The sequence below is a fragment of the Betta splendens genome, chromosome 24 (genome assembly GCF_900634795.4).
Source record: "Betta splendens chromosome 24, fBetSpl5.4, whole genome shotgun sequence".
Taxonomy (NCBI): domain Eukaryota; kingdom Metazoa; phylum Chordata; class Actinopteri; order Anabantiformes; family Osphronemidae; genus Betta; species Betta splendens.
Window position 1 is genome coordinate 1368491 of NC_040901.2, and position 25226 is coordinate 1393716.

The following is a 25226-nucleotide window of genomic DNA, read 5'->3' on the forward strand; positions in this document are numbered from 1 at the left end:
CGGCCTCGGAGCTCCATACAGTAAGTGTCCTCCTCGCCTCCTGTCACACCGCGACAGGCTCCTTTTGCAAATCTGCTCTTTTTGTGTCAGTTGCTCTTTTTTCTGTCCTTCTGTGTCCATGCTCTCTTTTTTTAGCTGATGTCCCGCTAGTGATTCGTTTATTTACTAAAAAAAGAGAGAACAAGCGAGTCAGTGTAAAGAGGACAATGTTCTTAGATGGGAAGTGCGACTTTGACTTGAAAAAAGGATGTACAGTAAATACATGGTTTGTTTTATTTCTTTACACTGAGGAAAGTAAACATATGCCTCAAAAACACTGACATTAAAACAGGGATGTTATTCTGTAAACAAATAGTTTCATTGCTGTTACACAAATGAAAAAAATTATAATATTACACGGTGAAAAAAGTGCCTTTAACAGCAGCTTGGATTAGGACAAATATTGTTAGCGACCGGTCTCAACGTGATGGGACCTAACAGCAGCAAATCAACATCAGACTCATCTTATCTTAGTCTTAATTTTATTTAATGTTAAATGCTAAAATTATCTTGATCTAAACTATGTTATCTTTCATTTGTATTTAAACTGGAGAAGGCCATGCTAAAATTTTATGCAAAAAAGTCAAGAAAATATTATCGCTAGTTAGCTTTTCATGATTTGGTAGTTGTATAGTTACTAATATGTTTAGGTAAAGGGCAGGTAATGGTTCAGGTTTTGTATTATATATATTTGACTATAATTCTTTGTATTATATATATTAATTCTATAATTCTTTGTATTATATATATTTGACTTATACTCGTCCTAATGATAAAAGAGCGGCGAAACATGAAAGTTATGTAGAAACATTGCTACAGACAGAGGAAACCCCTATAGTTTAATAAGACAAGTCTCACACACTGTGACCACAGACACATAGAAAGACATTAAATCCAATGTAAACAAGTTTAAGCCTATAGTTGTTTTATAAAATATATCCAACCCGTACTACTCATATGTAGCTGTACAAAAACCCAAACATACCTGCTATGTTTTGATATATATTTTCTCTCTCAAGAATCTAATGTTAGCGTCACTGTACAACAACAGATACTATCTTATATAACATCTCTCCATGATTCACAAATACAGGCAATTGGCTCTTGTAGCCTTAAGACATACATACATTTCAAGGATGATGGATAAAAGAAGCACAAAAAGCAGGTTTTTATTGACATGAATGGTTTTAAGAGCAGATATCCAAGCACCATACGTGTACATTCATCTGGGTTCGTATGGTTGCTACAGCGAGGACCAACGCTTTTCTCCCTTCCTCGTGATTTCACTGAAAACAGGAAGGCAGCAAGAGCAAAGACAACACAGGAGCAGTCACTGAAATATCTTCTAATGAGATTAGTGCTCATTGAGTGGACTCTCTTATCTCTAATCTGCCTTGGATGCTGCTTCTCCTCACACTTCCCCTCTCCCTGCGCTATCGACTCCCATCTTTACGACCTCATCACACTCAGCTGCTTTACTGCTCAGATCTTTCTTGGCCTGTGTTGCTTTTTAGCTCTGTGCCTGTGTGTGTGTTTTTTGTGTTATCTCTACATTTTTATTGTCCATGACAGAGATCGTCGTGACAACTCGTTCCTCAGACAACTAATCAAACTGAAGAGATATCCTGTATTTTACTTGACAATCAATATGGTGGCCTGAGGCAGATGCTTGATTGGAAATGATAAACTGCCTCCATCATGTTTCCTCACAGCAAAGACACAGAAAAGCACTAATGAAGGCTGTCTCTAGATGCACTGGCTGGATACAAGTTGCTGGTAGACAGTATGTTAAATGCTGTCAACAGCCACGTTGACTGAGAATGACTTTCATGCATCCTTCCCTGTTCAAGCTCCCAGGGGCTTGAGTGTTTATATGACATATGCGGTAAATCCAAACTAAAATGATTTGCTCAAACTGGAATGGCACTGTTAACGAGTGAGAGTGAGACGGCGATGGAGGATGAGTGAAAGCTGAGCAGCCATGTACAGAGATGTACAGAGCAGAAGGCTGATAAAGGGAGGAGACAGCTCTCAACTTCATTTTTCTACAACACACACGAGTACTGGAACAAATAATCACATTTCCTCCCCCAAATTAAGTACATTACATCAAAAGGTGACATTGAATACACACTGTGAAAATAAGTCTTGGCTTTCAGGGTCAAGTCTACCTCCTGGAAGGATTTTGCGTTTAGTTTTCCATGTAGCGGGTGGAGAGGGTTATTGTGTGTATTCATGTGCGGCTGTTTAGTGTCTGTTTTGTGGGGACGTAAAGAGGACGCGTCTCCCTCTTTTCTAGTAGGGAGTGAAGCGACTGCACCCTCCTCTGTAAAGGCTAGCCTGCAACATCAAAGATGAAAAAGCTTCGATCAGTATTCAAGGTAGAACCTTTGTCTGTTACACTAAGAATAAGCTTAACTTCTCTCATTCCTCCAAATGAACTTTACTCCTTTATGAGATGTCGTTTTTACAATTCAAAAAAAATTTTTATTTATTAGTTGCCAATCACTAATCTAGTGAAGTTTTTTATTTTTTTCTATTTGTGAGCAGGATTTCTTCCCTGATTATTGTTTCCTCTCCCTTTGAACACTGAGCATCTGTAACAGGCAAAGCTGTTTCCCTCCAGGATGAAAGATTTTTGATCTTGCGTTTACTTGCATCAGGGGTTGGAAAACCAGCAGGACAGAAGCTCAGGACGAGGACTGGACACCCCTGATATATTGTGGATCTTTCATACTTTAGTCAAATCTGGTGCTGGTTTATTGCATAAAGCCCCATAAAGACCTGCTCACTCAACACAAGCCTAACCTTCTGCTGTAGAGTGGTACAAGGAGTGGAATTGATCTTTTTTGTCTGTGATCAAATACATAAGACCAACAATATTATTAACTTAAAAAAAAACAATGTTTTCATCAGTCGCACAATTACAACAATTAATTAAATATTATTTTGATGCCAAATTTTACAAAGTGAAGCATATTATTTTATTCAGAGTTTCTATATTACAATTTGATAAAATATGGGTGAATGGAAAAAGGGAGGAATCATTTGAAGGAAAAAGAGAAGAAAGGCTCAATTAATGACACAGGCCACTCTCGTAATTAAGTAAATGAAAAGGAAAAAGTGGTCGCGATTAATGAAGGCTTTTAGCTAGCAGCTGCACTAGGCCGTAGTAGATGCTGCACCAACACACATCACCGGCTCGTCACCACTCCTCCTTCTCTCCCTAATTGTGTCTTTCTGTCTACTTCCACTCTTAATCCCTGCCCACACCCCGAGAAAGAAAACTCCTTCAACATCAGGTTTTTTTTTTTCATCTTTGATGTTAGCTGCAAAGCTAGCTAAAAACAAACATTAACTACACGACTTTGTCCCCTTGCAGAACTCCAGGACAGGAATTTTCAAGTCTCAGCTGAGTTTCTCAGCAAGTAGCTTCAGGCCAAATGAAATTGAAAGGGGAGCGTCAGAATAAGTCCCTTTTTCATTTACTGAAGTGGCAGGACTCACATTAAACATTGAAAGTGATTAAAATTAAAGTACATGTCCGTAGGAAGGTGTAATTTACTTGAAGATCTTATAAGAATATTAATCAAGCATGTCAAAAACGCTGTGAGTTATTGTAATGTTTAGTATTATTGTGTTGAAGCGCTGTCAGACAGTACGGCATGTTAGCAAGCGGCTCTAGTCGCCGCGATTCGCCATCAGAAAGCAGCACTGACGCGGTCATGCAGTAGGAAGCGAGTGACAGACTCACCATAGTGCCCACGCTGTATGTGGCTGTAGGACCGATCGTGTGATGATATGGATCCGCTGTTGCATAGACTCTGCCATAACTGTAGAGGAGAAACCAGACAGATGCCCTGTTTAATATGAAAACACAGTCGAAAAAAGGCTGTGTCCTAATTTGATTTAAACACAAAATCACAAATGTTTTTTGAGGATTGAAGGATCTCCTGCATCTGTCGCCGTGGTTACAGATGTGCTCAGTAGGAGGCCTCTGAACTCTTCAACAGTCGCAGTATCAGAATGCATCGATGCAGCGGTGAACACAAGCATGTTGAGTTTAAAACAAACAGCTGGACAATGGATAGCAAGCACTAACACACTACAATGACTTAAGAAACATAAGGTCTGGGTCGTCAACTTTAACTGAGCTCCAGGAGACGTCGTCCATCCTCACTGAGGCTGAGGACGAGCCTGGGATGAATCAATGTCGCCCTATAAATGCGCGTTGTAAAGGTAAGGATGAGCAATTTCTGTTAATTCATTTCTGTTTACGAGGAAAAAGGGGACACGTGTTTTACCTTACAAATAATGAGGAGGACTAAGACAAAAGATTAAGAAACACGTGAAAAGAAACGGAGATAGTATTATGATCAAAGGGGAAACAATCAGTTAGTGGCCAAAAGTGAAATAAATGACTACACTTTGAAAAGCTACAGTACACACCTCTAATGATGTCTCATACTGGTTCTACTGCACTTATTTATCGCCCACAGTAGCTCCTGTCTCTCCTTTCTGTCATCTCATTAAGTTTGTGTGTGCTCTCCTCTGTAGTCGCAGTCTCTGCAGCCTCTCATTTATACTGTACGTTACCGTGCAGTTTCTAGTCTCGTATGTTTGCTGCCTGTTTCTATAGCTTCTCAGCAGCAAGGCCCTGGGTGATGTGGGTCTGAAGGCACGGGAAGGAAGGAAGCGTGCAGAGGGAGGGATGTCTGGGATTCGTACAGTTTGGAACGCGGTCCGGGTCCGGGGGGATTGTTGTAACAAATACACAAATACAAACATTTTTGATAAATATAAAGAACAACCAACGCACCTATCGCTGTAGGCAGCTGCTGCAGTACTAGCTGGCTGGCCATATCTGTAAGCTGCATATCCTCCCTGATGAGAGACAGTCAACGTGACATTAAGGAAGACAATATTCTAAACTAAATAAACAAATTGAAACAATTTCACAAATAATAAATTCTGACTTACATATATTTCTGTTCCATAGAAGCCATCTTGGTAAACCACACTGTGAACAGAGGACATCACGCACTGAGCTTCATCGTAGCTTTTTCCTCTCTCTCCTATGAAGCTGCTGCGACAGTATGTGGGACATTTGACTGTGTGCCGTGCAGGTACTCACGCTCCATACGCAGGGAGCGGTGGCGGAGGAGGCGCGGCGCGGAACGTGTTGTAGACCGTCCGACCCCTCCCTCTCAACTGGGCCCCTCTGTAGGTCACGGCTGCGCCTGCACTGGGGTACGGAAAACCTGTCACTGAGTGACGGACGGCAAGAAAAGGAGAAGGAAAATGACTTTAATTCACCGAATTTACCTTCATTCACATTAAGACCTGACCTCAAAGACCTAGAAATGTCAGCCTACTAGTGCTACAGTGTCATCACCTGAACACATCAGACCCCAGAGCATGGATAACAGCAGGTATTATGTGTGTGTTAAGGCCTGAGCTTAGAACCACACCATTCATCAGTGTCCCTCTCTGTGATGTAAATGTGATCTGTCCCTGCCTCCGCTTCATCCACACATATAGCATCACAGTATGTGGAGTATGTCATTTCCCCGAGGTCTCCTCCGTGTTTACCTTTCTGCACATCAGACATCTACAGCACATATATAGCTCTGTGTGTTTACATATGTATGCATGTGTGTTATTCCTGTGGCCCCATTGTTGTGACGTACAGTATGAATACCATCTGATGATGAGCTATGGCTGCTGTGTGCTATAATGGTGCTGCGATAGCCCACAAATAACAGCAGGACCCTCTTCCTGACAGCAAGCTGTCCTCTAAAAAGCATAAACAGGCAATATCCACCGATACAGAAAGGCCTGAAGTGCCCTCCATGATGCATACCGACATAAAGTGCACGGGAATTGGTGGTGATTTATCCGGGGTTGTTTACAGAAAGTGTAGGTTATACATTTTGATTAGTATTTTTGCGCATTGGTATGAGGTTCTTGTGCCGCTGATGTTGCATATGTGTGTTTGTAGGTTTGTTATTAATACTTCCGCTCCAGACAGAACGCTGGTTTTATGATAGTGCATGTAACGAGGCTCTAAATCAATCTAAACATAATCATCCTACTGTACATTGCAACAGCAAGGTTTCAAAACATCAGAGTGAAATAAACGCATTTTCAGTGACCCACCAAACGATGAAAGCATCAACTGAAGTTGAAGCATGAGAAACGAAAGCTCGTGCTCACTTTTTAAGAAGATGGAAACCAATATAATTGTCTGACAAATGACAAATTAAACCTCTAATTTCATGCAACAAGCTACACTTTACTTTTTACTTTGTGAAGTTGCTGCTTTTATTATATTCCATAATGGTACATCCAGTCTCGAGGGCAAAGGTCAAGGCTGATACACACACTTCACTGGTCTGAGCTCTGAGCAGGTCAAAACCAGAGGCTTGAAGTCTGGAGCCACCAGATCTGAAGCGTCTTTAAAATACTAGTTTACATAAATGTGCAACCTAATTAAGAAAAACTGAGGGTGTTGGTTAAATTGGGCACAAAAACTAAATGCACCGATTTGCAGACCTCATTTTTTATTAATCATATAAGGCATGTGAAATGTTTAAGGTGGACACATCCACCAGCACTTTACTTATATGTAGTGAAGCAGAGCCAGAAAAGGCAGGAGAGGAGTGAAGGGGAAATAAAAGAGATGGATCGCTTCTCTCTGTCAGGGCGGATATTTAGAAGAGTGCTGTAAAGCTGTCTGGGAATGAGCAGATTTCAGGCTAATGAGCAAAAAGGAGAGCAGTTAAGGGAAGCAGACAGCCTCAGCATTTCTCCCAAATAAAACCGAGCTGCCACTGCAGCTCACACACACACGCACACACACACACGCACACACACACACACGCACACACACACACACACACGTACAAACCAAAGACTCAGGTAATCAACAAAGTGGTCGATCTCACACGTCTTCAACTTATTTACCTGCATAAAATTCTGGACTGTACACAGCTCCAACCACTGGATTGAGCTTCCATCCTGCACAGGAGACACACACACACGGGATTCACATAGATCGTCATCTACCAGATTCTCTTCATTCCTTTACTACGTTTCAAGCAATTCGAGGATTGCAGGACTCACCGTTTGTGTAAGGATTTGCTACTTTCTTGTTGGTCATCACTCTCGCTGTGGCATTGTTGACCTGTCAGCAGCAGACAGAGGTCAGCGCGTGGACACACACCCCCGGAGACACACACAGCGTGGGCACAGCAACCACGTCGCACGTCATGCTGCTCTTTTGTAGCATTTCAGCAAAGGCTGCATGCAGAAGGAAACTCAGGAGCCAGCGCTCGAACAAGCGTGAGGACTGGCTCCTCCGGCTGTTACGACCCACAGAAGCGTCCTGATCACATCGGATGTTAAATAATAAAAGACATGGGTCATAACACGCATGCAGACACAAACTACTGTATGACGCTTTTATATGGTAGAAAAATCGAACTGAACGTTGTGAGTGCAGATGATTTTAAGAGTTTTCATCTCCTGTAAATTGTTGTGACGTTGGGTCTCCATCCACTTTAACCAACCCCAGGGTCTACATTAACAATTAGCAAAACACAAACAAAGACCACACACCACTGGAATTCCATGCACATGGCACAAAACGCAACCCATAAGAAGATGAAACCAAGCAGAACGCAGTGCGACGGACTCACACACGAACGTATCTGTCTCTCCTGGTGTCACACACACTTACGCATCAGGGTTCGGCATGCAGCGTTCAAGGTGCAGCAGGCAGGTGGGAGAGAGCAAAAGGATGGAGGAGGACGGGGGGCGGGAGGGGGGTATTGCAGGAAACGTCAGGCAGGAAGAGAGAGGAGAGAGAGTCAGGGGGGAGGAAGGGAGTCAAAGAACAGGGTGGGCGACAGGAAGGAGAAGGCACCTCTATTTTGCGTCCCTCTACGATTGTACCATTTAGTTTCTCCCGCGCACGGTCAGCGTCTGCGCTCGTTTCAAATGTTACAAACCCAAAGCCCTGCAGTGGCCATGAGGTGGGGTGGGGGTGGGGGGGGCGAAGAGAAGGAAGTCAGGAAATGAATGGATGAGACGGACGGGGGAACAAGAGGGGAGGAGAGGAGAGATACAAAGCAGAGATGACAGAGCTGCAGGTCGGGAAGAGTTTGAATCTAGAAGCAGAGGCCAGAGAGACGTCAGGCTGCTCGGGACAGTCATGACAAACAGGTGGAGTCACGGTGAGAACGTCTGGACCACACACACATACACAGTCTACTTATTACTATGCTGCACATGGAGCTTTAGACACAGCTGAGTACTTCACATCCTTCAATCCTTATGTGGTAGCAAGATGAGATAAATGTGTCTGTATGTCTATATAATGGGCACATGTTTGCATTAGTGACATCACTGCCTGTGTACAGGGCCTCAATACTTCACTCAGCCTGCAGCTTACAGATAGTCCTCTAGTATTTGACGGTATTTCGCACCAAGTTTTATACACAACTATTACATGGAGTAAAAGAGATCTGTGAAGACAGTGGGCAGAACGCAGGGCCGCGTGAAGAAAGGAGGCATGGGATGAATAAAGTGTGTGTGTTTGTGTGAGAGAGAGAGTTTATAATTGTTTGGCCTCAGCGCACTTACCTTGGAGCCTCGCTCGTTAAAAATAATCTCCACGTCTAAAATCTTGCCAAATTGCTGCAGAAGACGGGGAGTGAGAGAGGACCACAGGGGATAAAGAGAGGAAATAATTAGAACATGGCAACATGGCAGAGCCGCTTCCCTCCCACTCCAGCGCAGAAAAGATAAACTTATTCAGTGCATTTAAACTCAAAAACCCCTGCACCGCTCCACATTGCCCCCCCCTCCCCTCCACGCTGCAAAAATGTCAGGCACTCAGTGCTCTGAATTAAACCGTCGTATCCACTCCCCTCCTCCACCCCTCAGCTTAATAAATTATCCATTTACTCTTAATGCTGTTTAATGCTGTGTTAGCTCAGTGGTGGTAATAAAGAGGTGTGTGTGTGTGTGTGTGTGTGTGTGTGTGTGTGTGTGTGTGTGTGTGTGTGTGTGTGTGTGTGTGTGTGTGTGTGTGTGTGTGTGTGTGTGTGTTCAGGACTAACTCTGTGCAGTGGTAATGAACATTACAATGGTGGATGCAGTTGCCATAGCAGCGCAACGCCTCAGCACGCACCGCTGATCTTAATGATGCCCATCATGCTTTTTCCCCCCTCGCCTTTAAAAAACACACACAAAAGAAGTGAGCAGAGTTGTTTGCGGAGGGACAGACCCTCACACTTAAAATAGGAAACGGAGCATTGGGATATGGCGCGATAATGAGAGGAAAGGGGAAGCCAATCAGAGCTAATGATGAACCATATATTTGTTTATCTGCTCCCAGCGTCTCAACGTGCGTTTGCTTTCTATATGTTCCCTCATGCTTCACTTTAATTAGCTAATTAAGTAGACTGAGCTTCAGCCACGACTTCCAGCTCGGTGACGTTGGTGGTGAATGTTCCTCTGTCATATTTATGGGCTTATTTATTTATTTTTGCATCACTGAGAAGCTGAACTGAACTAACGGGACCGAAGCGAAGGTGGGGCCGATGCCTGATGATGATCGGTGCTCAATAAAAGCACAAGTATCACTGCTAAAAGTGCAGAGCAGGGTTGGCTGTACTGTAGCTATTTGAAGCAGCACCAGCCTTGCATATATGATAATGCTTATCCTTGTGCTTGCTCTAAGCAGACCTTGAATTGCGTAGTTTATTTCAATAAATGAATATACATGGAGCGAGCGGAAAAGGCAGGAGGCAAGGTCACAGCGGTGGCACCTGCCTTGAAGATGTCCACCAGAAACGCACACAGCAGTTATTTATCTGCGACTGTGTTCTCATGTTCTCATGACGCTGACTCTGCTCTCATGTTTGCATGTGTGGACGGTCCTGTGTCCTGTTGATTACAATCTCGGTTGTCTGATAAGATTGATTCAGAAAACTCAACAGAAATCCTCTAAAGTCTGTGGTTTTGGTGCAAACTTGGCTAGTTACTTGAAAATACAATAAAGACATTAATTATTAATAATATTAATTTACAAAATGAGATCAGGAGCAAGAAGTTCAGACATCAATAATTCAAACCTTGTTGCTCAAACTGAGCATTTTACTCAGTTTAAGTTAAAAATGTAAATTCAACACTGAAAACAATATAACTACATAAAATGTTTTGCACATTGTTGTTTTCAGGATTAAGTATTAATGTATATGCATCACTGGATAAAGTGCAAATACTCACAACCCACATGCAATGTTTTAACCACTGCTTCTGAACATACAGCATAAAATTTTAATATTTTAAAGTCCATTATTTGGGTAAAGGGAAAAATGCTGAGTTCTTGTGATGATTCTATGCTGCTGCAACTTTCCAGAAGGATGAAAAACATTTCATATTCATCATCTCAAGTCTCAGACAAAGGTGTTGTGGCTTAATAGTTAACGCGCCATCTATTATCGCCCTAATCTTTCAATCAACACAAACGTGCTGGCATCAGGCTCTCGAACGGCTTCGTTCCTGTGCCGATACGTTGTCGCCTTCGGATTATAATTACACGTTACCTCCTCGGAGGCGACGCCGGCGAAAATCAGAGCCGTGTGGAATAATTGGGGAGGCAAATGAGAGTGTAGCCGTGAACAGGGCACATTAGAGAGTATTCCCTCGCCGGAAACAGTGAGCTACCTGGAATGCTGGAATAGGTGATTAGACAGGAGTAGGTGTCATTAAAAGTCCATTAGCAAAAACCCAACTCCTGGTGCACACACTGCTGGAAGGTGTGTGTGTGCCAGAGAGAGGTTTATGTGGGCTGAGTATCTAATGACTCAGTTAGGACCCCTACCTCTGGGAATGTGACAGTAAGGACCCTCGTGTGGCTGGCTCGCTAAGTGCCTGCTTATTAATTAAACAGCCGAGGCCCAGGGGACGACAGCCGTGTTGCATATCGGCTTGTCGGGTTTCAGCCGGCGTGGGGCTCGGGGAGCGGGTCGCATCCACCGGCTTCTGGGTCCATGTATCAGAAGTCATTCAAGGAAACGCGGTCAGTCTCTGTAAATATCTAGAGAGGCGTGGGTCGGAGTGTGACTTCAAGGCGCAGTACTAGATTACATAATGGATTTCAGCAAAATCTTGACAATGAGAGAATTGAATCGGCACATCGTTGCTGTGAATGGCAATTATCGTTCTAGCATCTTCCCCGGCCTGGTAATTTCCCTCCCAATGTGTTTCCCTAATTATGAATTAAACTCAAATAAGCTTGGTTAATGAACCCGCTTTTATTTCTTTCTGATCCTGTGGCTCGTCGCCTTGTGTGTCTGCGTTGCTGCAGCCGGCAATCTGGCTTCATAAGCTGCATGTATCAGATGTGTATTATTTGTGAGCCACGGCGCGACAGACCTCCAGGTTGTGGCTGCATCACCTCTGATTGAACTTCTTGATACGGCTTTGTTTAATGCTCTCCTATCGCTTTTCTATTACAGCTTTTGCTGAAATGACGCAGGATTCCATTTACTATAATGCCCCCGCATATTGCCTTTGTTTGCATTGTGCCGGTCGTCTAGCAGGACCATAATAGGAGCTTGAGCCTGTTGCTCACTAGTCCTATTTTGAGTGGATGGAGGAGAGTGCCACTGGGGTCCATTGTGGTTAAAGGCTGAGCCCAGATGGAATCTGGAATGCAATGCTGCTGCGCCGGCCACAGTCATTAATCCTTAAAGCCCGACCATTAACAGGGAGAAACGAGACGGAGCGTATGAGTGTGGACCGCATGCGCCCCCCCCCCCAGTCCTGGCTGCTGCATTACTATCAGTCTGCATCAATTTGTCGTTGCTATGTTCAGCCTATGTACATGTACTGCAGGAACGCTACGCGGCTGTAATTGAATGTCTATTAAAAGAATCTTCTTGACTGTGACTCTGTGACTCAGATCAATATACAATCTGCCCTTTATCTCTACATTTCTTAAAAGGCACTTGTGAAGCAATTATGCGAGCATCGTCGCAGGCTGCCAGGTCACACGGTACCGCCACCGCGCCGCTGAAGCGACTCCTGATCTTATCACAGCCTCAGACGACTGAATGTATCGTCTCCATAGTCGTCCTGTCAGATCTCAGAGCTCCGTTTGGCTCAAAGACACGTGTCATCGACACACAGCAGGTATGTTAAGTTAGTGAAGGAGTTAGAGAGTGAACGCAGAAGCTAAACTAGATCAGATGTTCACATTTGAGGGAGTGAGACACTACAACAGATGAGCTCTGACACCTGCCGTCCGTCTCCACCGCTCCACAACCTACAGAGAGTTTACTTCATTGCGTGTCTTTGTTTTCTCACCCCAAACATTTGACGAAGGTCAGGGTCTCGGAAGCGGAAAGGTATGTTGGACACATGTAATCTCTTGGGCTGCTGCTTCTCAGATGAATCACTGGGCTGCAGGAGGTGCTGCTGGGAGCTCTCTGTCTGCACAACCTCCTCCGCTTGCTGCAGGGAAACAAGAGGAAGGCGGCGTCAACAATGCCCACAGTCCTCAGCAAGCTGAAGGAACTGCATGTGGAAGCTCAAACCAGTTCAGTTTTTTGTCGGTAAGAGAGTCTGAAGGTGCAAAGAACTGAGCGGTAAAGGAGGCAAACTTCAGCACGAAGTTGCGCAAAGTCTATCGCCAGGCCCTCTTGTCAGAGCGACGAGTGGGAAGGAGCAGCACGTGGAGACGGGAGCAGTCAGCTAACCCAGCTGGACCAGCTTCTCTTCAGCGGCACAGAGTTGGACACCTGCAACATCCTGGTAGGAGCGCAGCTCAGCGTCCTGCTGGACGACCGTGAGGAGGATTAAGGTATGGACTTGTTTTATTTAGTGCTCGGACGTGAGTGAATCGGCCATTACGTTTTGGGTCTCAACGCTCACGAGCCACGCATCAGGCCTGCAACGGTTTGGTTTTCAGTTGGTTTAAGTGGACTTTGAAATCAATTGCATATTTGTGGCACTGTTATGTAAGTGTACTTTATGTTATGCGTAAGATTTTGCACTGACAGGGTTAAGTTGTTTTTAATTTACTTCATTAATTTAATGTACAATTAAAGGGGGAAATTATATTTTTCTACAGTTATGTTCCCTGGTGGTTTGTGGTAAACAACTGTGCCTTAAGAAGTCAAGAGCTCACATTACTACTGACATTATCCAGGACAAAACAATTATAAAATAGGAACTCAGGGCCCTTTCTACTCCAAGACACAGTAGACGGGCTACACAAGTCTCTCATGAGCTTCTTTATTACAAATTCCCACCACAGTTGATAAATAGTTCTGTTGCTCACATTTCTTGATCTTTCTGTGAATCAATTGACTTTATTTGAAGTGTATATGTGAGGAGAAGCTTTATTCATTGTTCTTCTGACAAACACACTGATGATTGATCAAATCTCCATCCAGCCAGTAGCTAAAGTTGATTCCAGATTGTGTGCTATAATATAATAGACATTTCTTAATTCTCAAGCAGTAAATGACAACCACCACAAGCTATGTAACCTTTACTTCCAACTGTATATGTTGTAAATGTTGCTTTTGTTCATCAAAATTCTAGTTTTTTTTTTACTTTTCAGTTTCATAACCTTTCCACCTCTCTGGAAACACAGGGAGGACACGGCCCCCCCTGGAGTCCCTTCAGGACTGTTGAGTGATCCAGGAACCAGCAGTGCCCAGGATTCAACCATGAGGTCTGCACACCTTGCGACTTACGCTCATCGTCTTACCCAGTACACCACTGAGGAACCCTTCACACTTGGAGATGCTTCTGGCGTGCTTTTAAGCCTACACTTTGAGAGCCAAATCCAAAAGTTTCTAGAATCATGCGAGATTTGAAATCTCACAACTTCATAAGAACAACCTCTTAACCTCTGAGTCACTGCTCTGTTCGGGTTGTGACATGTTCAATGCTGTATTTACAGTTTATTTGTAGTCAGCCTTACCAAAAATGTCTAAATTACCCTGTGGTCATTTTATAATAAACGTTGTCTCTTTTCTTTTTGATCTGATGTCTTTTACTCTACTAATGAGTCATGACAGTCAGTTTTAAGTTGCAGTCGCATTTGTCAAATAATACTATTACATGAGTGTTGTGCTTGCGTGTACTTTTATACCAGACGGTAATGTGTAATTCAGTATGAGCAAAGCAGCTTAAATGCTGAGTGCGATGTCGCGTCTGCCACTGTTTGCACCCAAATCAACAGCAGCACCTCGACCCGCTAGTTAACCTGTCTTTCCCTCCTCTACAGCACTGGTTGAGAAAAGCTGTCGGAGCGATGGCCAGACACGCTGACAGCAGCTGAAACAAGCAGGAGGGAAGCAAACGTCAGTTAACAGACGAACCACAGATGAGACAGCGGACAGTATCCTTAAAGGTGCAGTACCGCCACCAATTGGTCCTATAGTAAAACTCATCTTATCATACAACTTTTATCCGCTGACTTGAATGAAATATGAACGAAACAAAGCCATACCAAATATCCATATATTAAATACAAAACAGTCCTACACAACTGAGGCTAAGTTACTGTTCTGCGACTCCATGTGACAACAACACATGCTTAGCGCAAACATATACATTTCTATACCACAACATAGTGCAGTGTCTTATACAAATGTACCACTAAATACATGCCCCAGATGGATAGCAGAACTTTATCTATTACAAGACAACAGCTCGCCTGTCAACAAAAAGCATAGAAAACGTTACAAGGGACATTCCGCGCACCCAGCCCTTGGACAGTTACAGATCACTGCTCTATATTAACATGATGGTGATACGATGGTGGCATATAAGATAGAGGGGGAAAATGAAAAGAACAGTGAGTAACTCTGTGTATCAAGGAGTTTGACCAGCATCTGAATTTATAACTATGAGATGGTTTGGATGTTTCACTATGCATATTTCTGCATGTGGTGTTTCTTAGCTGACATATTTTCAGGGGATTTATTTTATGAATCAATTTCTCATTATGATTAAATATGTTTATTCACCTTAACAACACAAATTTGTTCAGAACTGTTTTAGAGAAGTTAATTTATAATTAATTTAATTTATTATTAATTTATTTCAGGCACTGCATGCAGCCTGCTACACACATGAAGCTATCTATGAAGCCTAAGTGAAAGTAAGAAAAGGAAAAGGTAAATACTGTACTAACCAGTGTGATGTAACTGGTGGAGTCTTTTAATGTTATAACAATATGATTGATCTTACTGAGGTCAATATGCTTAAAATAGCGGCTCATAATGATGTTTGTAAATTTATATGCAACACACTACCCACCAACTCTATCTGCCCCAGTTACCGCTGATCACCTCGAAGGTGAAAAAGCTGAGTGACACACCTGATGAAGGTGATCAGCAGGGAGAGAAACCCAGCAAGACAGCGGCCCAGGACCAGGAATGGCCACCCCTGATCTACCTGCAGCATCGGGCCATGTCTCACCTGGAGTCCTCTGGGAGCACTGAGAGAGTCGTGTTTTTGACTTCTCCAGTGCTTTCAACACCATCCAGCCATCACTGCTGAGGAGGAAGCTGGAGGTGGCAGGTGTGGACCAACATCTGGCTGCTTGGACCATCAACTCTCCCCTTACTCTCGGTGCTCTCTCCTTTTCTGTTCACACTGTACACATCAGATTTTAAACACAACTCCCACCGCTGTCACCTCCAGAAGTTCTCAGATGACACCACCATTGCTGGATGTGTATTGGGGGACGAGTACAGGGGGGTCATCTTTGACTTTGTGGGCTAGTGTGACAACAACAACAACAACCTGACACTAAACACCGGCAAAACTAAAGAGTTAGTGCTTGACTTCAGGAGGTCCGCTCCACCACACAGACGACTGGTCAAACAACACAGATGCTAATGAACATCCAGGGCTCAGACACTGAGACTGTGGACACATTTGAATACCTGAGTGTTGACCTCAACACACACACACACACACACACACGCACGCGGAAAAGACGAAAAAGACGAGAAAACAAGTCGCTTTATCAGCTCTTCTCCCATCTTTTAATCTGGTGGGAAAATTAGGCTTTTTTGCTTCCATCCTTCTTCTTCGTCTGTGTCCTCCGCCTGTTTTTATTTCGCTGGCCCGAGTCGCTGAGTCACGTGACATCTCAAAGCAAGAGGCGGGGGCGTGTCTGCTTCGCTCTGACGTACAGGTGCAGACGCTCAGAGACGCAGACAGACGAGATAGTTAGTCTTTGAAAACACGTCAGCAGTGCGGAGGAGTAAAAGCTCAACCAAAGTATCAATGTTTTTGTCGCAGTATCGATCGATATCAATACTAGCGTTGGTATCGATATTATCGATATTAGGATCGATCCGTCCACACCTGCGGTTCAGTTATTGGTCGTTTTTGTTTGCGGAGTTCGTTCCTTTCGCCGCGACAAAAGCGAAAGTAACTAAACATAAGTTCAGAACCGAAGAAACTACAAACTACTAGAAGAAGAGACTCTGGTAAGAAACCACCACACGCCTGTCTGGGTGTTAGACGCTACGTTTCAGGGACGGATTCAACCTGTTGCTGGGAGTGAAACTACTTTTGCCACTGTTGCAGTTTTCATGTGGTGTCGGACATTAAAGCGTTAAAAATCAGGTCAAAGACGCATGAAGTTTCTAGCTCTATAACTAGTTTATCAGGTTATGAGGTTTATACACACCTCGGTTCTTCTTATTTACTTAGTTTTATAACACAGGTTTTAAGTTAGTTGACTTTTTTGCCACCACTCTGTTTAAATGAATCTTTTCTTGATATTGTAAACTGTGGATATAGTGGAGTTTTTGTTCCTGTGTGGTGTAGTGTACTGTAGTAAAACCTTTATACTATTTGTAAGGAAGAAGAGAGAGGAGGCTGATTAGAGAAATGACCAGGCAGGTGGTGAACAGCAAGACAGGCGGGAGTTATTTGTAAGGAAGAAGAGAGAATATGTGTCCATGCATCACCTCAGCCTCTCCAACCAAAAACCCTGTTCAGCAGCCAGCCAGTCATAGCAGATCAGCTGACCACCCATGCAGCCACAGCCGCTCATTACAGTATGTTTTTATCATTCGTTAACAGGAGAGAGCATCAGTAGAACACATTTACAGTGGCAGCGGTTCAAAGTGACTAGGGTTTTTACTGCAGTACTGCCGCGTCGCCACGGTGCAGCGAGTGCGTCGCTGACTAAAGATTTTTAATCCTGCAGCCGGCTGGAAAAAATCAGGACGCTAGTCTCGTTTTAACCACCAGGTGGCGCAGCGTTGATTAGAAGCCTCCAAAGCACTACAGCGTAACTGAGGTCCGACTGTTCATTTCTACCTGTAACACACAGATATTACACCAGACCTATTTCACTATTAAGTATCTGTTGTGTGCAAAAACATGGGGAGTATGAAGGGCAACAACTTGTTGATGGCTTAGTTATTTTATGTTCACTGCAAAGTTATAATTGTTCTGTGTGGTTTAAAACAGGCAGCGCCACAGCAGCAACACATTCTTGTTTTTATTCTCCTCAGCTTATTCGTGTCTTTAAATAGAAGGCGTCTCTTAAAAATATGTACACACCCACCGCTCTAACATCTGATACAACACATTGACTTCACATAATACCATGATTATGCGTCGCGGTTTAATTAATATAATTTGAATGCGCAAGTAAAGACGTAGAGCGCAGTCCATCTGCGACTACAGCCGCTTATTTAGGTTTTAAACTTCCACGACTTGTTAATGAATGTTTTCCAATAGTCGTAGATTTTACGTAAATTACGAACATTATTCCTATGATTATTACGTAACCGTAATAATCATAGGAATTTGTTTTACAGCAGTTGTCGATCGTAATTTTGACAGGACGCCAGAAATCAGCAGATCTACAGCGACGCATTACAGCAGCATGTTTGTTCCTACGCGTTTACTCTGTGTCTGCAGAACTGCAGTTTGACTAGTTTTGACTGTGCGTGTCATTGTAACTGAGGCTGAGACTTATTCGACCCATGTACGTTTCAACATTTTCATTTCCCATCCGTCCATCCAGCCACTTTCACCGGCGTTTTCGTTTCTTTCGATGAGCGGCAAACGGATTTTAATCAAAGCACCGCCTTACAAACCAATAAAACAGGCAAAAATATTTGTTTTTTACAAAAAGACACGGAATTGGAGGTAATATGTTTTTATTGTTTAGAGACAAACGGAAAACAAAAAGTCGTTCTCTCGTTACCTCTGCATATAATTTGGTGGAGACATCAAACTCTTACACAAACACGTGACGTGTTTCAGAGTCATGTGTCCAGACAGAGAGTGACCAATACACAAATGTGTGGATGTGCAAATGCAGGCTACGAGAGAAACAGGGAGTGGCGCACTAGATGTAGCGAGAATTTGTTTTGACTGTGCGTGTCATTGTAACTGAATGAGTGGCTGATGTGACTTATTCGGCCCGTGTATGTTTCAAAACTTTGATTTTCCATCCGTCCATCTATCCTAAATAAAAGCACCGCATTACAAACCAATAAACCGAACAAAAATATTTTTAACAGAAACACACGGACTTGAATTTAAAGCTGTTTTTTCGTTTAGAGAAAAACGAAAAACAAAAAACCTCTGCTTTTAATTTTTAATGGAAGCTCATCCGTGGACGGGTCGCGGGGCAGCAGTCTTAGCAGAGAGCTCCAGACTGCCGCTCGAATGAAACACGAGATCGAATGATATGTGATGTGTTTCATACTCAGATGACTTGGATCTGAGTTCGACCAAGCTTTTGTTTGTCTCATGTTTGCTCAAAGTCGCAAAGGAAATCTACACACCCCTCCCCCTCCTTCGTAAAGCAGCATAGACATGCTAATGTGTTGCTACCACTCGATCAGCAGGTGAGAAATACTTCAGCTTCAGGACAAAGCTCCGTGGGAGACTGGGCAGCATCGGGCGGCGTGATCAGCTGCAGGTCTAAGACTCATTAATGCAGCAAGTAGTTTGTTCTACATGTTTACTCTGCAAAAATAAACGTATGTATTTATCGTAGCTTTCTGGTCTAAGTTATTTGTAGCACTTCGACATTCGTCTAAAATATGCAGTGCATTTTAAAATGAAAATACTATTATTATTATTTATTACCTTTATTGTAAACACAATATTAATTGCACAATTTGGACTGGCGAAGATTTGCGCTTCTTTCATAATAATCATGGATAATCAAGGAAGAAACTGCAGTTCATAGATGTTATTCAGGGACAGTTTGTAAAGATTCAGTGTGGTTTTCAACTGAACTGTCAGCCAAGGTACGTGCATTATCAAATGAATGCGCCTGTCAGCGGGGAAGACATCAACTCTATTCAGTCGCTGTTCAGTCGCTGCTGCCGTCTCCTCCCCAGTTCACACACCTTAACTCTAGTACTACTGCGTTTTCTAAATATACCAGTTCCTACTACAAGGTGTTCCTACGAAGTTAACCAGCTGTTTATTTCGTTATTACTCCTTTCACCTGTACCACATAAAGACATTGCAGAGCTACAGCCGTGTTCCTACGAAGTTAACCAGCTGTTTATTTCGTTATTTCCTCTTTAATGTCCGTCTGGTGAATGAAAGTGGGCGTGGCCAGATTGACCGGCGTTGCCGCACGGGTTGCTCTCAGTTAAAACAGCTGTTTGAAGCAGGGAAAAGCGAGTTAGCTGTCCTTGTCGATGCCTTGACAATGTTTTATCATCGGTTAGATCTCTGAGCCCCGACTTTTATGTCTTCTTTGGATTAAAAAACAAATGTTGAATGTTCTCAAATAATATAATATTGCCGCCCTCCGCGGCTCCCAGTGTTTGTTTTTTTCATTGAAAACGTGGGTGTTGCCGGTGGCAGACCTCTGGTCTAGATCATCCTTATTCACTTTTTTAAATTGTAGTAGTGTAACCTTAGTTAGTATTGCTTTTTATTTTTTTATTTTATGTTTGGGAAACGTGACATTTCAGCTACTGTGATTTTATTTGTCATCAACATTAGTTCCTACCTGTCCTTGTTGACGGGGGACAGGAAAAGGTGACGCGCGTTGGGTGAGAGCGGCGTAAAGAAAAAAGTGTACATGCGCCGTACTGTCTTGCCGTGTGGTGCATTAAAGAAGCATTCCACGTAAAGAAAATTGCCCGTACCAACAGCAAGAAATCAGGGTTACAGTAGCTTGTCTGCCACAAATCGAACGCTGCACGCGGGAGGGCGCACCGATCAGCTTCTTATTTTCGGTTTTAAACTGCCATAATTTGCCATAATTTACTTACGTTCATAACTTCATACTATAACGCGACCAGCGGTTCATGGTCTTGGCGATCCATGCACTAAGTAATACAACGTTGTCATCTCGTGATCACATGATGATGATGAGACGCTGTTTTTCCAATAATTAAAATAAAAAAACTGCTTCCACTCAGACTCGAACCCCGGACAAAAAAAAAGACGTTGTGCCCATGCACGTTAACCACTAGGCCACCCAAGACCTGATCATTGGTTGTTCTACAAGAGGCTATATGACGTAAGCAACTACCATGTTTTAGGACCAAAAGTGGGAGTCAATCGCCACCTACAGGCCAAAAGGACGTAACACACTCCTCCCGCAGTACAAACCCGGCACTGACGCGGCAGATTTGAAACCCAAACACGGTGGGGGTAGACACTTTTACCGGCTGCCTCTGTACACCCTTCAAGAGAGAAAGCCAGGTTCCTTTTGTAGTTCTGACCTCTTCTTCCTGTGACCAAAAGTACAAAGTCTGTGTGGGTGAGTATGCACTCTATTGCACTGATGGCAAACCAGGACACAGCTCTCATGGACATAATCTCTATTGCCCTCTGTCTGTGTATCTATCTCTATATGTTTCAACTTGTGTTGTCATACAGCCAAGTTTAATTCTAAACCAGTAATTCTCATTATTATATATAATTATAAGTTGTTTATTGTTTTTGGCAAATAGAAAAACTAAAGTTGTATGTTTCTCATTCTTTTTCTAAGAAAATATGTTTTTACTAAATTTGCTAAATGTATGTCTTATCAAAATGGAATGAATGTGCTAATTTTGTCAATGTGTTTAGATGTAGATTCATTCTGTCATAATTATAATTTTTTGTACAACTATGTTTGTAAGTCCATAAGTGGTAAGTGTGTGATAGCTGACCCAACCCTGGGTCCAAGGGATTTGTTTGTCATGTGCACTGCATCCAACATACACTTCACATATGTGTTTGGTATAATGTTGGAGCCCTGCTTCATGTACTGCAAATTATTGTAGAGAGACATCCTCTCAATTTCAGTAGTGTGAGAGACCGAAAAAGAAGGTGATGGAAAAACAATGGATTTCAAAATAAACACTGACAATAGTTAGCCACAGCGATGTCTACCCTGCAGGCTGAGAATCATAAGTGCCTAACTGCTGTTACTCACACTGACAAAGCATGCAAACCATAGATGTATTGTAAATGTATTTCAGTTCATTTCCAGATGAATGATTTGTTTTTCTTCTCCACCTGAAAGTGGAAAGTGTGAATTCATGAGTCAGTGTGAGGACAGAGAGGAGGGAGCCCTGCCCTCTAAAACCAGTCTGCGTGAAGACCATAAGAGCCAGAAAAAAGCTCAGAGGTGAGATGACTGAGGCCATCTGACTCATTCTGTCTGAAGTCACAGATACTAATTAATGTCATCATCGCATATTTAGTATTATTGGTCATTTATGAAGCTAAATGTGGACTGAATATGTGACAGTCACCAAAGTTGTTTTTCTGTCAGGTTTCATCAGAGACAAGAATCTGCTGAACTTGGACGTGAACCTGAACCTGAACCCAGCTGCATGTCCTTCCAGAGCGATAGGTCAAAGGACATTGTTGTTAATTTTAAAGACCAACATGCATTAGAGTCAAAGTGAGTTGTTCATTTAAATCAAGTTGAACAATACAATGCAACGTTTATATGATGATGATTTCATTTCTCAATCTTTCTGATGTGAGTTAAAGGTGTTGATGTGAACGAGAAGCTTTTTTTTAACTGTTTTTCCAGCAAACACTCAAATCTCTATTCAGCCAGTAGCTAAAGCTCTGATCCTATAGAGCGTCTCAGGAGCTGTTCCTCTTTTAGGGAAGTGCTGACTTGCAGGCAGATGTCAATACAAATGTTCAACTCTAATAAAATCCGTTTACTGATGTTTCTACATTATTTTTTGGCTAAGTGTCTTAAAGCATCTTCACTTCCAGCAATAAATTAAAGTTACTACTGGAGACTACTAATAGACAAATGTTTGTCCCCAGTGTCGGCACCAGGGCTGACGTCCAACAATAAATGAATGTAGGAAGTAGTAAAATGTTCCTAGTGTGAGCAGCAGCTCTGCTTCATACTCGCACAGTTTAACATATTCACACTGGGAGCTGCCTAGTAAAACCAGTCTGACCTCTGCAGATTCCTTATTCCAACACTTGTTGAGAGATGAGGCAGAGATATGTTGAACAATAAACAGAGCTGCTTAGTCTGAGCCGACTGACTGTGACAGTAAACCTTCACCACTACAGGGAGTCTCTGACTCACTGCTCACATCAAACATCACTTCATGGACGTTTACCTCACGAGTTTGTTTCCAGTTGATCCCATCCTTGTGTGTGTCCTGAGCACACCCATGTGTGGCAGCTCACAGAAGGGGATGGATCATAGAACACAATTTGTCTTATGTTTTGTCCTGTGACTCATTCTTCATGGTTCCTCCACAGAGTGGACCAGCAGAGCTCAGAGGTTCCTAGTGCTCAGTCTGTCCAGCAGCACCAAACACACCTGGACTCCATATTTATGGTCTGTACATGTAAAACTACTACTGTAAATATACTGTCAGTGTGTCCAATATGGATCTGATGTTTGGCTCCATGGTTTTAGTTGGATCAGGTCATTCATTTAGTTTCTGTTCCAGCTGCTGAAGGAAAACATTTTCACATTTGTGCAGAAGGAGCTAAAAAAGATCCAGAAGGGTCTGAGTCCAGATTACCCAGAATGCTTAGAGAGTCAGAGGGAGGATGAGGAGGAGTTGGATGGTGAGGATGAAGAGCAGAGGAGGAGCAGCAGAGACGCGTTTCTGAAGATCACAGTGAACTTCCTCAGGAGGATGAAGCAGGAGGAGCTGGCTGACTGTCTGCAGAGCAGTAAGATGATTTATCTACATAATCAGAGAAGCAATCACATATTTACTGATTTGTTGAGTTTTTTCATATGTGGAACAAATTCTAATTCGTCTATCTTCATGAATCATAACCATTTTCTTGTTCATTCAGGATCTGCTGCTGGACTTTGTCAGGATCAACTTAAATCTCGCCTGAAGCAGAAGTTCCAGTGTGTCTTTGAAGGCATCGCTAAAGCAGGAAAGCCAACCCTTCTGAACCAGATCTACACAGAGCTCTACATCACAGAGGGAGGGACTGGAGAGGTCAACGATGAACATGAGGTCAGACAGATTGAAACAGCCTCCAGGAAACCAGACAGAGCAGAAACAAGCATCAGACCAGAAGACGTCTTTAAAGGCTCAGCTGGAAGAGATGGAGCCATCAGAACAGTGATGACAAAGGGAGTGGCTGGCATTGGGAAAACAGTCCTAACACAGAAGTTCACTCTGGACTGGGCTGAAGGCAAAGCCAACCAGGACATACACTTCACATTTCCATTCACCTTCAGAGAGCTGAATTTGCTGAAAGAGCAAAGGTTCAGCTTGGTGGAACTTGTTCATTACTTCTTCAGTGAAACCAAAGCATCAGGAATCTTCATTTTTAAACACTTTAAGGTTGTTATTATCTTGGACGGTCTGGATGAGTGTCGACTTCCTCTGGACTTCAACAAGACTAAAACCCTGACTGATGTCACAGAATCCACCTCAGTGGATGTGCTGCTGATAAACCTGATCAGGGGGAACCTGCTTCCCTCTGCTCACCTCTGGATCACCACACGACCTGCAGCAGCCAATCAGATCCCTCCTGGGTGTGTTGACATGGTGACAGAGGTCAGAGGGTTCACTGACCCACAGAAGGACGAGTACTTCAGGAAGAGATTCAGAGATGAGCAGCAGGCCACAACAATCATGTCCCACATCAAGACGTCACGAAGCCTCCACATCATGTGCCACATCCCAGTCTTCTGCTGGATCACTGCTACGGTTCTGGAGGAGCTGCTGGAACCAGAGAGGGAGGAGAGCTGCCCAAGACCCTGACGGAGATGTACATACATTTCCTGGTGGTTCAGACCAAAGTGAAGAACATCAAGTATGATGGAGGAGCTGAGACAGATCCACTCTGGAGTCCAGAGAGCAGGAAGATGATTAAGTCTCTGGGAAAACTGGCTTTTGAGCAGCTGCAGAAAGGAAACCTGATCTTCTATGAGTCAGACCTGACAGAGTGTGGCATCGATGTCAGAGCAGCCTCAGTTTATTCAGGGGTGTTCACACAGGTCTTCGAGGAGGAAAAAGGACCGTATAAGGACAAGGTGTTCTGCTTCATCCATCTGAGTGTTCAGGAGTTTCTGGCTGCTCTTCATGTCCATCTGACCTTCATCAACTCTGGAGTCAACCTGCTGTCACAAATATCTTGGTTTAAACATTTTATGATGAAACATAGAACTTCACAGTTCTACCGTGGTGCTGTGGACAAGGCTTTAGAGAGTCCAAATGGACACCTGGACCTGGTCCTCCGCTTCCTCCTGGGATTTTCTCTTGAGAAAAACCAGTCATTCTTACAAGGTTTGATGACACGAATGAGAAGTAATTTACAAACCAATCAGAAAACAGTTCAATATATCAAGAAGAAAATTACAGAGTTTCCTTCTGCAGAGAAAAGCATCAACCTCTTCCACTGTCTGAACGAGCTGAATGATTGTTCTCTAGTAGAGGAGATCCAACACTATCTGAAATCAGGAAGTCTCTTCATATATAAACTGTCTCCTGCCCAGTGGTCAGCTCTGGTTTTCATCTTATTGTCTTCAGCAAATGATCTTGAAGTATTTGAGCTGAATAAATTCTCTGCTTCAGAGGAGGCTCTTCTGAGGTTGCTGCCTGTGGTCAAAGCTTCCAACACGGCTCTGTAAGTATTTTGTAAAGTTTCTAAATGTTGACTGTACTATTTATTTAATCAGGACTGTTTTGAAT

General features: G+C 43.1%; 2 protein-coding genes and 1 long non-coding RNA gene across 4 annotated transcripts in view; 2 read left to right on the forward strand and 1 right to left on the reverse strand.

The window, feature by feature from the left end:
- Window positions 1-1572: 1572 nt before the first annotated feature.
- The window catches only part of LOC114849838 (RNA binding protein fox-1 homolog 3), a 52831-nt gene continuing 29177 nt past the window's right edge, over window positions 1573-25226 (reverse strand). The window contains exons 2-11 of one of the 2 annotated variants that reach the window (XM_029141582.2): window positions 12421-12567; window positions 8686-8739; window positions 7967-8059; window positions 7165-7225; window positions 7006-7059; window positions 5174-5306; window positions 5020-5059; window positions 4859-4923; window positions 3794-3872; window positions 1573-2379 (exon numbers count right to left, since the gene is read on the reverse strand). In XM_029141582.2, the coding sequence (XP_028997415.2) occupies window positions 2335-2379; window positions 3794-3872; window positions 4859-4923; window positions 5020-5059; window positions 5174-5306; window positions 7006-7059; window positions 7165-7225; window positions 7967-8059; window positions 8686-8739; window positions 12421-12567 (771 nt within the window). In that variant the 3' untranslated portion in view covers window positions 1573-2334. The remainder of the gene's footprint in view (window positions 2380-3793; window positions 3873-4858; window positions 4924-5019; window positions 5060-5173; window positions 5307-7005; window positions 7060-7164; window positions 7226-7966; window positions 8060-8685; window positions 8740-12420; window positions 12568-25226) is intronic. The other variant, XM_055506292.1, reaches the window with a different exon arrangement.
- LOC129603696 (uncharacterized) lies at window positions 12557-14773 on the forward strand. The gene is made up of 3 exons (XR_008693836.1): window positions 12557-12916; window positions 13682-13795; window positions 14354-14773. It is a non-coding gene; the product is annotated as an uncharacterized LOC129603696 (long non-coding RNA).
- LOC114850884 (NACHT, LRR and PYD domains-containing protein 12-like) overlaps window positions 20881-25226 on the forward strand; it is a 369265-nt gene continuing 364919 nt past the window's right edge. Inside the window, 6 exon segments of the mRNA XM_055506178.1 lie at window positions 20881-21703; window positions 21851-21982; window positions 22819-22897; window positions 23013-23241; window positions 23371-24258; window positions 24261-25161. Of these exon segments, the coding sequence (XP_055362153.1) occupies window positions 21570-21703; window positions 21851-21982; window positions 22819-22897; window positions 23013-23241; window positions 23371-24258; window positions 24261-25161 (2363 nt within the window). The 5' untranslated portion in view covers window positions 20881-21569.